This window comes from Maylandia zebra, linkage group LG4 (genome assembly GCF_041146795.1).
Source record: "Maylandia zebra isolate NMK-2024a linkage group LG4, Mzebra_GT3a, whole genome shotgun sequence".
Taxonomy (NCBI): Eukaryota; Metazoa; Chordata; class Actinopteri; order Cichliformes; family Cichlidae; genus Maylandia; species Maylandia zebra.
Genome location: NC_135170.1, coordinates 35059667 through 35074777, shown reverse-complemented (window position 1 = coordinate 35074777; position 15111 = coordinate 35059667). Strand labels below are relative to the sequence as shown.

Here is a 15111-nt window from a genome sequence, read left to right as displayed (position 1 = left end):
TACCCAGGCCTGTCTTAAAGACATAAAGGTCTAGATGACCACTATTTTTTCTGCTTCTAAATTCTGATTTAACTGTTATTGTACTTCCTGCGAATAACCCTCAGAAACCTGGTGTCTAAGCAGATACTGACTGGATGGTATTACCTTGGCCTCCAGTGAGGCTCCACTTAGAGGTCTCATTTTTATCTGCACTAAGATACCAACACTGGTATACTTGGTATCTACCCAACTGTGTTAAATAATATATAGAATATATTCATCTTATGATATTTTAAAATTGGGGGGACAGTTGTTGGATTTATTGAGATTTGCATTTTATTATTATTATTATTATTATTATATATATATATATATTTTATCATTATTTTCTGTTGGCTTTATGTTGACATCATAAAGCCAAACTCCAACTGAAATGAATCAAGTGTTTTTGTTTCTGTCTTTTTAAGATTCATGTTTTCCATTTTTTTTCTTAGTATATTACTGTATATGTGGATTTTTATTCCATATGTTTGGACTGGAAATTATTTAAGATTAACTTTACTTAAAAATTAATTTAAAGTAAATTCAAATTGCTTTTCTGGACACACCTTTAAATTACTTGACATATAATAATGATAATAATAATAATAATAATAATAATAATAAGCCTTTTTGAACGGTAACCCTTACCCTGTTTTTGTCTTAATTTGATGATATCCTCATCATAATGATTCTTCTTCCTGCAGGGACACTGACTGAAATAAAAAATGAGCATTGAGTGGGCTGAAGATGACGGTCTTCCTTCTGGGGTAGTTCGAGTGGACTGTGAAGGACCAGAAGATGGTAAAACCTATGTCATGTACCATGGCACAAAAAGGGCAAATGTTTCATCGATCCAGAAGTCAGGTTTTCGCCAGTCTTCAGGCGGGATGCTCGGTCAGGGCGTTTACCTCAGCAGAGACCTGGATAAAGCGAGTCGCTATCCCATCAAACACCCTGAGCATGACAGGGTTATCATTAAGGTTAGGGTCAACGTGAGAAAGGTTAAACGCATAGATTATAAGAACCACCCACTTCAGATGACCTGGCATGACCACGGATACGACACCGCCTGGGTGCCGCCCAAGTGTGGGATGGTGAAGAGCGGCCTGGAGGAGAATTGTGTCTGGGATCCCAAGCGAATCACAATCCTTGAGACCATCAAACCAAAACCTGTCAGGGATTCTCGAGCTGGTTCAAGACCGATCTCGATGAGAGAATTAACTTACTCACTCCCAGACCTCCCAGATCCCTACTCATATGATTATGATGATGATTATGATGCATGGTGTGCATGGATGCACTACAGGTAAATTCCACAAGCAGTTATTGTTGTATTTTGCATATTTGGAAGCGTTTTATATATTTTAATGTAAAAAAAAAGACATTGAGTTTTGTATGTGTCATTGTAGTCCAGCAGGATTTCAGGCCATGGGGTGGAGCGCACCAATGCCAGACAGCAATTCTGATAGTGAAGGCGGTCGTGGTGGTGCTGGTCGTGGTGGTGCTGGCCGTGGTGGTTCTGGCCGTGCTGGTGCTGGTCGTGGTGGTGCTGGCCGTGCTGGTGCTGGTCGTGGTGGTGCTGGCCATGCTGGTTCTGGCCGTGGTGGTGCTGGCCGTGGTGGTGCTGGCCGTGGTGGTTCTGGCCGTGCTGGTGCTGGTCGTGGTGGTGCTGGCCGTGGTGGTGCTGGCCATGCTGGTTCTGGCCGTGCTGGTTCTGGTCGTGGTGGTGCTGGCCGTGCTGGTTCTGGTCGTGGTGGTGCTGGCCATGCTGGTTCTGGCCGTGCTGGTTCTGGTCGTGGTGGTGCTGGCCGTGCTGGCCGTGGTCGTGCTGGTCATAAAGACTGAGCTTGGTTCATGTAGCCTTTGAACGACACTTATTTTTTTGTGTGTTTCTTTCTTTTGGGGTAAAATACAGGCTTATGTGTCTTTTTTGTTTATTTATTAATAAAACCTTTATTCTATTGTCAACTTTGCCTCCCTGTCTCCTTTTTCAAACTGGATATTGTTATCTCGGTAACATCCGTTCAATATTTATTCATATTAAAACATTTTTAGTGTAAGGTAGAGCCTACTATCTTAGTGAGAAGACCCCATCAGTGAAGAAGGACTTGGTGACAGTGGGAAGGAAAAAGTTCTAACTGGAAGAGACTTTTCATACTTTATTCAAAAAGGTAAACGTTCATATATTCATTAACAGCAAAGTGCCTAAATGCACTGAATCCTCCCAAGTGATTGACCACAGAGATGACAAAACTAAAAAATATAATGATCTTAAAAAATGTAAAATCAAAAAAATGGTAAATGGTCTGCATTTGTATAGCGCTTTTCTAGTCCTTAAGGACCCCAAAGCGCTTTACACTGCATTCAGTCATTCACCCATTCACACACACATTCACACACTGGCGATGGCAGCTACGTTGTAGCCACAGCTGCCTTGGGGCGCACTGACAGAGGCGAGGCTGCCGGACACAGGCGCCACCGGGCCCTCTGACCACCACCAGTATAAAAAAGAAACAAAGATGTTCAAAAATCCAAGCAAAACAACACAAAAAGGGAAAAATTGCCTATAAAGATTTTTTTTAATAGCAAAGAGGACATAAAATAGCCCCCAAAAAACAAAAGGGGATTTGTTGGGGATCTTGCTCTTTTTAGGAGGCATGGGTTTGCTTTTTTAGCTTAAAAAATACTCCGAGACATTTGAAAGTGTAAATACAAAGTTAGCAGTAACCTTAAAGTTACAGTGATCACATTTATGGGAAATATGTTATTCCGGTAAACTGGTTTATGTTGTGTAAACATAAGACAGCCTGCAGCAGAAAATACAGCAGGAATCTGGCTGGATGGGCGGTGCCTGCTACAAGTGTCCTTTTTGAGTCTTTTGATTCTGAATGACAGCATGAAATCGTCATCTACAGCACATTAAACCTGGAGTCATAGTGAAGATCTGAAAACGTGTGAACATGAAAAAAATTCATAACAGAATTTAAATGAGTAGATTCATGTGAGTGACTAACAAGTTCATCCATGTGGCAGTGATTACTGTAGAGCCACAGCGCCCCCTGGACATGACAGCAGGCATTACTTTAAATTAATCCAAAAAAAAAAAAAAGAATTTTTAAATGAAGGAAAATATAAAGAATTTACACTAAAGTTCATAAAAACTGACAAACTGACGACTGGACCCTAAGAGTTAGTTTGGAGGTTTCTTCATATACAGGAGAGCAGGGATGTGAAATAGCACCAAAGTGGAAAAGTCAAGCACAGAAATTGAGAAGCAGATGGAAGATTACTGTGAATTTAATAAAGATACGAGCAGAGTCTGAAAAGTCCAGAATAGTCAGATTGAGCTAGCTGAGCAGGAAACTGTGGCCTGGGCCAAAGCGAGCGTGCAGATAAGAAGATATATTCACTTTATTTGTTTTACCCAGACTCACCGAAGGTTTGGACTCAGGTTGAGTCTGTCTGCTGCAGCTCAGTCACATCTCCACTTCATATGGGTCGTGTATGTGCAGCAGTACTAAGAAAGAAGTCTCCTGGTTTTCAGTTGGCCAATGAGCTGACAGATTTTTACTTTACCTTTTCTTATATCTTTGTCTTATCACTCCAGAAGCAAAAGGTTCCAGAGGTTTAGAAAATGCTCCAGTTGTAAAGACTACAAACCCCACATCACTAAATGATTTCAGGCCTGCTGCTTTAACGTCTCTAGAGATGAACATCAGGGAGGAGATTCTGCAGCAGGTGGAAGAGCTTCCACTGATATTTGCATACAGGCCTTGTATATACTCTACTGGTTCATCACAGTGATGTTGTCTCTCTCCTCTGCTCTATATTCTGTAATAGAATGACTGTCAAAGTACACATGATAACAGTCATTGTAAGTCATGTGGCTGTGGATGAGTTTGCTTCTTGGCGTCATTTTTAAAGATCAACACCCTGAAAACTGAAGACATGGCCACTGACTCCAGGGGGTCAGGCCCCATCCTGCACTAACAATAGTAAACAGTGCCAGCAGCCATTGAACTGGTGGACAGTTACAAGTATTTGGAGGGTAGTTTTTGATGTTCTGCCCTTTGAGTCACAGTTTGCTGCTACAAAAAAAGGTCCAACAACGGCTGTGTTTGTAAGGAAATTGAGTATTTTTATGTCCATCCATCCATCTTTATCCGCTTTATCCGAGGCCGGGTCGCGGGGGCAGCAGCCTAAGCAGAGAGGTCCAGACCTCCCTCTCCCCAGCCACCTCCTCCAGCTTATCCGGGGGAATACCAAGGCGTTCCCAGGCCAGCCGAGAGATATAATCTCTCCAGCGTGTCCTGGGTCTGCCCCGGGGCCTCCTCCCGGTGGGACATGCCTGGAACACCTCACCCAGGAGGCGCCCAGGAGGCATCCTTGTCAGATGCCCGAACCACCTCAGACCAAGACTGGTATTTTTATGTTTCATCTGAAATTATGATACATTTTTAATCTGTTCTAATGTTTTGTAGCGTTGTTTGGTACGGTAATCTGTCTCTTCGCCACGGGACCGAACGGACTCAGGCTCTTAGAATGAAAAGTCACATTTTCAGCTGCTTCCCTCAGGTCGTCGGTGAAGTGCCTGCAGTGAAGACCTGCTGTTGTTGCCAACACTGTCGCACACAGCATTTCCTTCAAGATTCAAAGATTCAAAGTGTTTATTGTCATGTGTCCAAAGAATAAAAAAGACATTTCTCTGTGCAATGAAATTCTTTCTTTGCTGCCGATTAATATATGCAATAGAAATAGAACAGCTAAAATACAAATAGTACAAATAAATAAATGAAGACAGAAAGGGAGACAAAAATATTTAATTCTGAAACAGATGTGTGCAAAAGAGCCGTAGCTTAATATGCAGGATGGCCTGATGTGCAAAAAATTATTATTACTGTTCGAAAATAGGTCAGCTGTTCACGAGTCTGATGGCCGTGGGGAAGAAGGAGTTGTTGAGTCTGGATGTTCTGGATTTCACACTCCTAAACCTCCGTCTCGAGGGCAGAAGTGTGAACAGTCCGTGTTGGGGGGTGTGGGGTCTTTGAGGATGGAGGCAGCTCTCCTCTGGACTCTGCGATGGTTGATGCTCTGCAGAGAGGGCAGCGGGGTCCTGATGATCTTCTCCGCAGTTGTTATCACTCTCTGCAGGCGTTTGGTCCATAGCAGCAGTGCTGCCGTACCATGCAGCGCTGCAGCTGGTCAGTGTGCTCTCCACAGTGCAGCTGTAGAAGCTGCTTAGGATCTTGGCCGACATACCAAATTTCCTCAGGAAATACAGCCGCTGCTGAGCCTTCTTGACCAGCTGTGTGGTGTTCGGTGTCCAGGTGAGGTCCTCACTGATGTAGACGCCCAGGTACCTAAAGCTGCTCATCCTCTGCACTTCAAGGCCCCGGATAAACAGCAGCTGGTGAGGCCTCCTCTTCTTCCTCGTGTCCACTATCATCTTCTTTGTCTTGTTAGTGTTGAGGGTGAAGATGTTGTCCTCACACCATGACATCAGACCATCACACCTCTCTCCTATAAGCGGCTTCGTCCCCTCCAGTGATGCGACCGATCACTGCGAACTAGAGGATGGGACTTTCTTGTAGCTCTTCATAAAACTTGGGCTGTTCTGTTTGTTTGTTTTTCAAATGTCTGTGTTGTTTGATGAGTGGACATGCTGCAAATCTATTTCCCATTGGGGACAATAAAGTGATCACTGACCATTGTTATCAGCTCTATACACTGACCCAGGGTTTCCCAGTCCACCTATAAAGCACAATCAAAAAAAGAAGCAGTGTACACATCATATGACCGATCACACGCCTGGTCTGCCAACAACAGGACAAAGGTATCAATCACAAAAACAACAACAAAACAAAGGCATCATAAACGTAAATCTGTGTGCCCTCTTGGGGAAAGTAAAACAATGAGTCTGCCACTCTTAACCGACACATCCAGTCTGCCTGAAAGTGAAAGACAAAGAAATCTGCAACAGAAAAAGTTAAACATGGATTTACAACAGGTTCAACGACATGACAGGTAGCTTATTGTTAAGCAACAGAACAAACACACAGGTGAGTTATTTATTCCCTTCCACCCTCTGTTTGTTCTAAATAGTTTATGGAGGTACAATGGTAAATACCAAAAGTCTCATTCTGCCTGAAAACACCTGATCTGTGTGTTGCTGTGTGGCAGGAGTGAAGCCTAATTCACACACTGACTATGCAGGACCACAAGAGCCACGCGCATCAAAATAAAGAATTCTGTGCTTAAATAATAATTTGTAGAATAAATTCTGCACTTGTAAATCCACTTTAATAAACTTCATTTCAAACCACTCTGAGACATCCATCTTTCAGTTTTGTTTCACGTGCTGTTGTTAAGTCCCTCGCTTTAGGCTGTAGACAATATTTACTGGGTGTGGTCCTAAAGTGACTTAATAACAGCACGTGAAACAAAACTGAAAGAAGGATGTTTCTTTTTAAACAGAGCAGAGTGAAACACAGGTGAGTTATTTATTCCCTTTCCACCCTTTCTTTGTTCCAGGTTACATTGGTCTTCCTCACCTAGACCACCTTGAACGGAACTTAGAGCATTTTTTAGTTGATTACGTAATTCATCAGGTGAGATTGATACATCAGGTTGTATGTGAGGAGCAGCCAATGAAGGGAAGCCAAAACAGGAGAAATATGCTCTCTTTCTAGTCCCTGTCAGGACTCTTGCTGCAGCATTTTGGATCAGCTGAAGGCTTTTCAGTGAGTTTTTTGGACTTCCTGATAATAATGAATTACAGTCGTCCAGCCTGGAAGTAATAAATGCATGAACTAGTTTTTCAGCGTCACTCTGAGACAGGATATTTCTAACTTTAGAGATGTTGCACAAATGGAAGAAAGCAGTCTTACATATGTGTTTAATATGTGCGTTGAAGGACATGTCCTGGTCAAAAATGACTCCAAGGTTCCTCACAGTGTTACTGGAGGCCAAGGTAATGCCATCCAGAGTAAGAATCTGGTTAGATACCATATTTCTAAGCTTTTCAGGGCCGAGTACAATAACCTCAGTTTGATCTGAATTAAACTTATAGATCTTTTTCACTAGTACCTACTTGGCTCGACTTGACTTAACTCGGTTCCGGTCATGTTGATGTAATTTCTGTGCGACATGAACGCCACAACAGCACGTTGAGGTGATGGTAAACCTGCTGCTCAGTCTGGGCCTTTGTGTCAGACTCGGGGGCCACAGTGTTGTTTTTTCTGTACACATTTCCCTCGTTGCCAGGTTCAAAATGGCGGTTTAGATTTTTGCAAAGGAGAAGCTCTCAAGACTCATCGAGTGACGCCACTGACTAGCCAATCGGTGACATGCCGTCTGGTGACGTCACATTTTCGTATCACCTGGATCCCCAGCCGAGTAGGTACTAACAGTAGGTACCAGGCACCACCACCTAATAGAAAACCCCAAAAAGGAGTTGAGGTGTGCAGAGCTGACTCGAGTAGGTGGTAGTGGGAAAGGGTTATTAGTTACAGCACTTTCAGAAAGACGTCTGCTGTAATGAACTGTATACCCCACAGCTGTATAATCCATTATCATAAATTTAAGTAATGAAAAGACAAAAGAAGACTGTTTAATGTTCAGTTTCTATGCTATCTATGCTAGCAAATGTGTGACTAAAGACACTGATGGGCTCTTTTATATTTTGAGAGAAGCCAATTTAGTGTAATAATAGATTCAGGCCGTCATTTTCAGCATCTGCAGCTTTACATAAATGCAAAGTTAGCAGGAGCCTTAGAGCCACAGCAGGAGCTCGCTATATGGGAAATATATCAGCCAAATTCCCGTAAACTTTCACTGGTCCAAACGAAAGACAGTCTGCAGCAGAATGGAAACATTTGCAAATACAGCAGGAATCTGACTGGACGGGAATTTCCTGTTACGTGTTTCTGTTATATAACTCATCTGCATCTGAACAAGAGCATAAAATTATAAATATTAAGGAGACAAATTTCCTTTAATATCACAAAACTTTTATGGAGGAAAATTGGAAAGTGCCAAACGTTTCATTCTGGCTGAAAACACCTGATCTGTGTGTTGCTGTGTGGCAGGAGTGAAACCTAACTCACACACTGACCACACCTAGTACATATTGTCTGTAACCTAAAGACAAGGACGAGCAACAGCACATGAAACAAAACTGAAAGAAGGACGTCTACTGTTAAAAGAAGCAGAGTGAGGCACGGACTCCATTCTTGGACCAACCTGCAGAGAGGTAAGTGGACTCAAACAAAGTCTGAATGTTTACAGTGAATCTTGTCAGTTCTGTGTGTATGAGGACATATTTGGACTCCGCTGTGAACTTCCTGACTAATAAAAGCAGATTTATGTCACTTTAATCAGGACTAAACGATCCAGTGAGAAGCTGCAGAAAAATGTAACTTAGCAAACCTGAGCTAGTTTTAAATTGTACTTAATGGCAACGTTTCAATGAGTTCAGTGTTCGAAAACTGTCATTTGAAAATGTATGATTGTCCCCAGACTTTTACACCTATTATATTTACATTTTGCCATAAAAACATTACAATATTTTGGTATCAGCTGCTCAACTTTGATGTCACACTGTTTTAAATTGATTTGTATTTTTACTTTGAGTTAATCAAAGTAATTTGGTTCTTAGCAGGTTCTAAAATGATTTATAGCCTCAGATGAACAGAAAATTAAGTGAAACTGCACAGTGTGGAAATCTAACTACACTCTATCATTCAGGAGCTTTTTGAGGGGTCAGAGGTCAGACTGTCATTTATTCTGCACTTGATAAGATTCAAGCACAGCTTTTAATGCACAGGCTTTTTCATGGCAATGATCACTGATCTCCAGCTCAACATATTGAAAACCAAAGACATAAATGTTGTTTGTTTTAGACAGAAGAGGCTTCGTCCTCTTTTTCTAATTGTACTGTCATGAACTTTAACCTTTAACATGCTAACTCAGGCCTGTAGAGTCACATGGGGTACATTTGCTTGATGTTCACTGAGGAAAATTCTTAATTTCATAGCTAATCTTATCTGTTTTGTCTTTTTGGCACTGATGTCAGTAACATATTTTTCCTACAGGGACACTGACACCAACATCTGGATCTGAAAAATGAGCTTCCAGTGGGCTGAAGATGACTTTTTGCCTCCAGGTGTGGTTCGAATGGACCGTGAAGGACCAAGAGACGGTAGAACCTACGTCATGTACCACGGCACCACCAGTGCGAACGCTCAATTGATCTTGGCTTCAGGTTTTCGCCAGTCTTCGGCTGGGATGCTCGGTCCAGGGGTCTACCTCAGCAGAGACCTTGATAAAGCGAGTCGCTATCCCATCGATCATCCTGAGGATGACAAGGTTGTCATTAAGGTTAGGGTCAACGTGGGAAGGGTTAAAGCCATCAACTGTCAGAACCACCCACTTCAGAAGACCTGGCATGACCACGGATACGACACCGCCTGGGTGCCGCCCAACTGTGGGATGGTGAAGAGCGGCCTGGAGGAGAATTGTGTCTGGGACCCGAATCGAATCTCGATCATCGGCACCATCAAACCAAAACCTGTCCAGGGCGCTGGAGGCAGCGCATGGGGCTATAGGTAAACTCAGGAGCAGGTTCTGATTATTTTGTACGTTCAAATGTATTTTTATATATTTGGATAAGAAATCATAAAATGACATATTTTGTAACCATGTGAGTGTAACCTGAAAAATAAATGTATTCATATGTAAATCATTCATTATTCTATATGTTTATGCATAAAAAACACATCAAATCACTTTTATTGTCACATCACATGTGGAGGGACACTGGTACAGTACATGTGAGTGAAATTCTTGTGTGCGAGATGTTTGAAATGAGACGTTTTACTGTTTAATAAAAAAACTAATAACTCATTTTGAATTTGATGACAACAACACATCTAAAAACAACTGGGATGGAGGAAACAAAGGCCTGGAAAAATACAGTTTTTTCTGATTGCTTAAGCACATTTTTTGTAACTATTGGCTAATTTTGCAAAACTCTTCACACAAATAAGAAAACCTGTCACCCAATCATCAAAACATTGTAGTTCTCTTTCAAAAGCAAACACAGCTGGATTAACTCTACACACCTTCGTAAAAATGGTGTTTCCGTATCAAACAGTACACACAAGCCATCATCTACTAAGCACACAATGCGCCAACTGCACACTGATGGTATGAATACAAAACACATCTGGCTTTTGCTTTCTCTGTGCACAAGGTAGGCTATGTCAGTGTGAGCTCATACTTCTATCATAGATCCATAAGCATAGAGGGATCCAAACTTCAAGTACTGCTGTTTATTCAAACACATCAAAACAAACACAAGTGTTTATTTCCAAGTATAGGATTATTTGCAGTCGCCATAATGACTATATGGGTTACTTGGTCTGCAGTGAACATGCTTCCTCTGCCCCCTCCTCGTCTTCCTCTTGCTCCTCCTTGTCCTTGTCGTCCTCTTCATCCTACTTCTTCACCTCCACGTCCTCTTCCTCGGCCTCCTCTACTTCTCACTCTTTCTGCTCCCTCCATTGTACTCCGCACACACAGCTTACCTGTATTATAGTGCTTAGGCTGATTGCAAAGTGAACTAATTATCTAAAAAAGTTTTCACATGTGAAAGTGTGCCAGACAGTTGGCAAATTAGTGTTAATGATAGCCATACATGTGTATACTTTTGCTAGGAGTGTGTTGGAAATGTGGTAATTGAGTGTTGTGCAGTGAATTGTGCCTACAGTTTTGCAAAGTGTGTGTTACGAAATTGCAAACTGAGTGCAAAGCAGTTTTTGTGCTTTTAGTTTTGCAAACTCAGTGAGTGGTTTTGCTATAAGTCTGAATAGTTTTAGAGATTGTGCTACAGGAATCACAGTTTGGGTTTAAGCATTCAGAAAAAACTGTAATCAGGAGACACACTCAAAAAATAAAATGGAGACACAGGGACCATGACACTGACCAATAAGACCGGACTGGGTAACCTGGTTAAAGTGGCTGGTCAGACTTCAGGGAGGTCTCAGGTCCAGCTTTTGGACTTTTATAACAGGCAGGTGCTGAGGAAGGCGACCTCTGTCATGTTAAGTTTCAAACAAACCGTCTCTTTAGAGATTTTCAGCTGCTTCCTTCAGGTCATCGGTGTGAAGTGCCTGCAGAGAAAACCACGAGACATAGTTCTTTATACCTGCTGCTATTATCGTGCTTAACAACACTAAACCATAACTGTTGTTGCCAACACTGTCACACACGGCACTTTCTTGCAGCTCTTGATAAAACTTGGGCTGTTCTGTTTGTTTTTCTTAAATGTCTGAGTTGTTTGATGAGTAGACATGCTGCAAATCAATTTCCCATTGGGGACAATAAAATGACCACTGACCAGGGTTTCCAGTTATTACAATAAAGCAATAAAGTGACACCAGTTAGATTCAAAAGGACCAAAGATGTACAAAAAGAAAGAAAATATCACAACCGCAAAGGTACAAAATTTTAAAAACACGCAAAGATGTAAAAATATCGACACTAAAAAAGCAAAGAGGGAAAAATGACTGTCAGGAAATACACAATGGTATCAAACAGACAGAAGAATGACACAAACACAAACTGTGCTCATAGACTGTGTTAGGTCACCTTTTACATGTCTGTGCACACAAAACAATGAAAAAATATAGTTTTAAAAAGATGCTCAGCGACCACAAGAAGCTACAAAGCAACACAACGAGGAACAAATTAACTGCAGGAAGATAAAAGAGACGTATGAAACAACACAAAGAGATCAGCGTTGTTGAAATCTCCCAATTCTTTGAATCTTTGGGCTGAAGGAAGGACAATACTCGGTGTATAAATGCTCAATCAACAATCATTTATTTCCATACAATTCAACAGTCAGAGCATTACAACGTCCGGACGGGAGAGATGCTACCAGAGGGTCAGGCACATGTCTCAAAATGGTGACGGGTTGCTCAGCTTTTTATAGTCTCTAGTGGCCCCCAGCTAGTCGTAAACGCCAAAACATCACATTTTTTCTCTGTTACAGCGCCTAAGTTATGACCTCGGCAGTTGTTTCTCTGCTTTCTGTAAGGTGGGGGTGTGGAATGTGGTCTATCTATCTCCCCTGTCTTTAGACACAGAGTCTCCTGCTTACAACCTTCTCTTCATGATTCAACACTTAAGCATGTCAAGAAAACAGTGTAACACATTCCCAGCAGATCAAGGATACAGAGTGATGCACATTTATCTAATGAACTAATATGTGAATATGTTCTGTTAACTCAAAAGTATAATGAGAACTAAACTACATACAGCTCACACACTCTATATTAAAGGGTATAATGTGATCTACAGCAGTATTCTAATTCAACTACTTTGATTACATATATAAGGTAACATATAATAACAGAATAATCTAATAGCGTCGATGTCTCTGCACACAAGCCCTCATCGCTACAGAAGGACATCAATGTGATGATGTTGATCCTTAGAGTCACACTGATAATGGGAAATATGTCAGCTGTATCCCTGTAAGCTGGTTTATGTTGTGCAAACGTAAGTCAGTCTGCAGCAGGACAATGGAAACTTTTGCAAATACAGCAGGAAAATGAGTGGACGGGAATTTCCTGTTTCCTTTTGAGTCTTTTGATAACCTGCTGTAGAGCTCATCTGCATCTGAGCAAGAGCATATATTTAGAAATATCAAAGAGACTAATTTCCTTTAAAACCTTAAATCGATCATGGAGAAAAACTGGAAAGAACCAAAATTCCTGTTCTGCCAAAAAGTCCCTGATCTATGAGCTGCTGGATGGCAGGAGTGAAACCTAACTCACACTAAGTACTCCAGCACATACTGCCTGTAACCTAAAGTGAAGGACTTAACAGCACGTGAAACGAAACTGAAAGGAGGAGGTCTGTTTGTGGTATTTCCTCCTGAAAAAGAAGCAGAGTGAGGCACAGACTCCATTTTTGGACCAGCCTGCAGAGAGGTACGTGGACTCAGCAAACACACTTTTCTTCTTTTTTCCTTAAAAAGTCTGAATGTTTGCAGTAAACGTTGTCAGTACTGTGTGAATGAGGACATATTTACACTCAGCTGCGAACTTTCCGACTGATAAAAGCAGATTTATGTCAGTTTTATCAGGACTTAATGATGAACTTTTCAAATGTGTGAAAGTCCAGCGAGAGGGTTTCTGAATCACATTTCCGTGCAGGAAATGTGATTCAGAAACCCTGAGTTTGAAATTCTACTTATTGTGAAACAACTTTTCAGTGAGGTGATGATTTGTGAAATAAACGTGAACATTAAACAGAACATCGTCATCAGGCTTTCACAGCTACATGGACAGTGAGCCAATTCAAACTTATTCTATTACATGTTTATTTTTCTACAAATATTCATTTTTCCATTAATAACAGTCAAATTAAGTCAGGAAGAGCCGCTGACCTCTGAGGCCAGACACTCATCTTTGGCACAGCAAGTTTATCTTTTGTTTGTTTTTACTTTTGCAGTCAGAACTATAATCTGAACACACTGTTGTGCCAAATACGGTTTGCTTTTTAAAGATCTGAGGAAATAAAAAGGGGGGAAGAGGGGAGAAAATAAGAACATGACAGAGCACAGATAGAAATGCACGATGTATCACCAGCTGCTGCACCTGTGAGAAAAAACAAACATACAGCACCTGAAACACAAAAGCATGAAAATGCACAGATACATAAATCAACAATCTTCTTGTGAGTGTGTGAGAGAGAGAGAGCGGCATGAGCCAGAAACAGGAGCCCAGCACCCAGCAGAGCGTCCATGCCCACTTTGATAATGAAGTGATAATTCCCAATTTGAGAGATAACAAAAAAAAAGATTAAATGTATCTCATATCGTCAGATCTGACGCAACACAATGAAACACAACACCTGCCTGGACTGGAAAGTATTTAGGATTAACCACTGTTATTTTATGAGTTATAAATACTGTAAAAATCATTTAAAACACCTGATTTCTTATAATAACTCCCAATTTAATATAACTAACTCTCTATTTTAAAGTTCAGGCTTCTTGTTCTTAACGCTGTGATGTTCTCATGATTTCCTGCAGAGACAATCACACTAACATCCGAATCAGAAAAATGTACTTCCAGTGGGCTGAAGATGACTTCCTGCCTCCAGGGGTAATCCGACTGGATTGTGAAGGGCCAAGAGACGGTAGAACCTACGTCATGTACCACGGTACCACCAGTGCGAATGCTAAAAGAATCCTGATGACGGGTTTTGGCCAGTCTTATGATGGGATGCTCGGTCCGGGGGTCTACCTCAGCAGAGACCTGGAGAAAGCAAGTCGCTATCCCATTGGTCACCCTGAGTATGACAGAGTTGTCATTAAAGTTAAGGTCAACGTGGGACGGGTGATCGTCATCAACTATCAGAACCACCCACTTCAGAAGACCTGGCAATACAGTGGCTACGACACCGCCTGGGTGCCGCCCGGCTGTGGGATGGTGAAGAGCGGCCTGGAGGAGAATTGTGTCTGGGACCCGACTCGAATCTCGATCATCGGCACCATCAAACCAAAACCTGTCCAGGGCGCTGGAGGCAGCGCATGGGGCTATAGGTAAACTCAGGAGCAGGTTCTGATTATTTTGTACGTTCAAATGTATTTTTATATATTTGGATAAAATAAATGACGTGTTCTTCTGTAACCGTGTGACTGTAACCGAAGAATAAACGTGTCATTAAACTGAGCTGCTCTCTGTGTGTGTTCAACACGATTTTTATATACAGTAGAACCAGTCATATATGAAGCCAGGTGAAACTACAGGTATGTCTTAAAGACATGAAGGCCTGGGCGACCTGTAATTTTCTACTTTTAAATTAAGACGTCTTTAAAACATTTGGCTCTAAAAATCAGACACACGGTGTCAGCACAATGAATTACAGCTGATTTTCAGGCTGAGAAAGACACTTTCTCTCGTCTTAGTGGACATATGTTAACTTTGTATGACACATTCTTTTGCAGCTTCGTCCTTGAGCTACAGAAACAAATGAAACACTGCTTTTCACTGATACCATCCAAGACAGTCTTAC

At 41.6% G+C, this 15111-nt stretch overlaps 1 protein-coding gene across 1 annotated transcript; it reads left to right on the top strand.

Annotated features, from left to right (window-relative positions):
- The first annotated feature begins 730 nt into the window (after positions 1-730).
- Positions 731-14768, top strand: gig2e (grass carp reovirus (GCRV)-induced gene 2e). The gene is made up of 4 exons (XM_076882802.1): positions 731-1193; positions 2219-2222; positions 9185-9626; positions 14126-14768. Exons 1-4 carry the CDS (start codon positions 747-749, stop codon positions 14640-14642), a joined length of 1410 nt encoding a protein of 469 aa, XP_076738917.1. The 5' UTR covers positions 731-746; the 3' UTR covers positions 14643-14768.
- Positions 14769-15111: the final 343 nt, after the last annotated feature.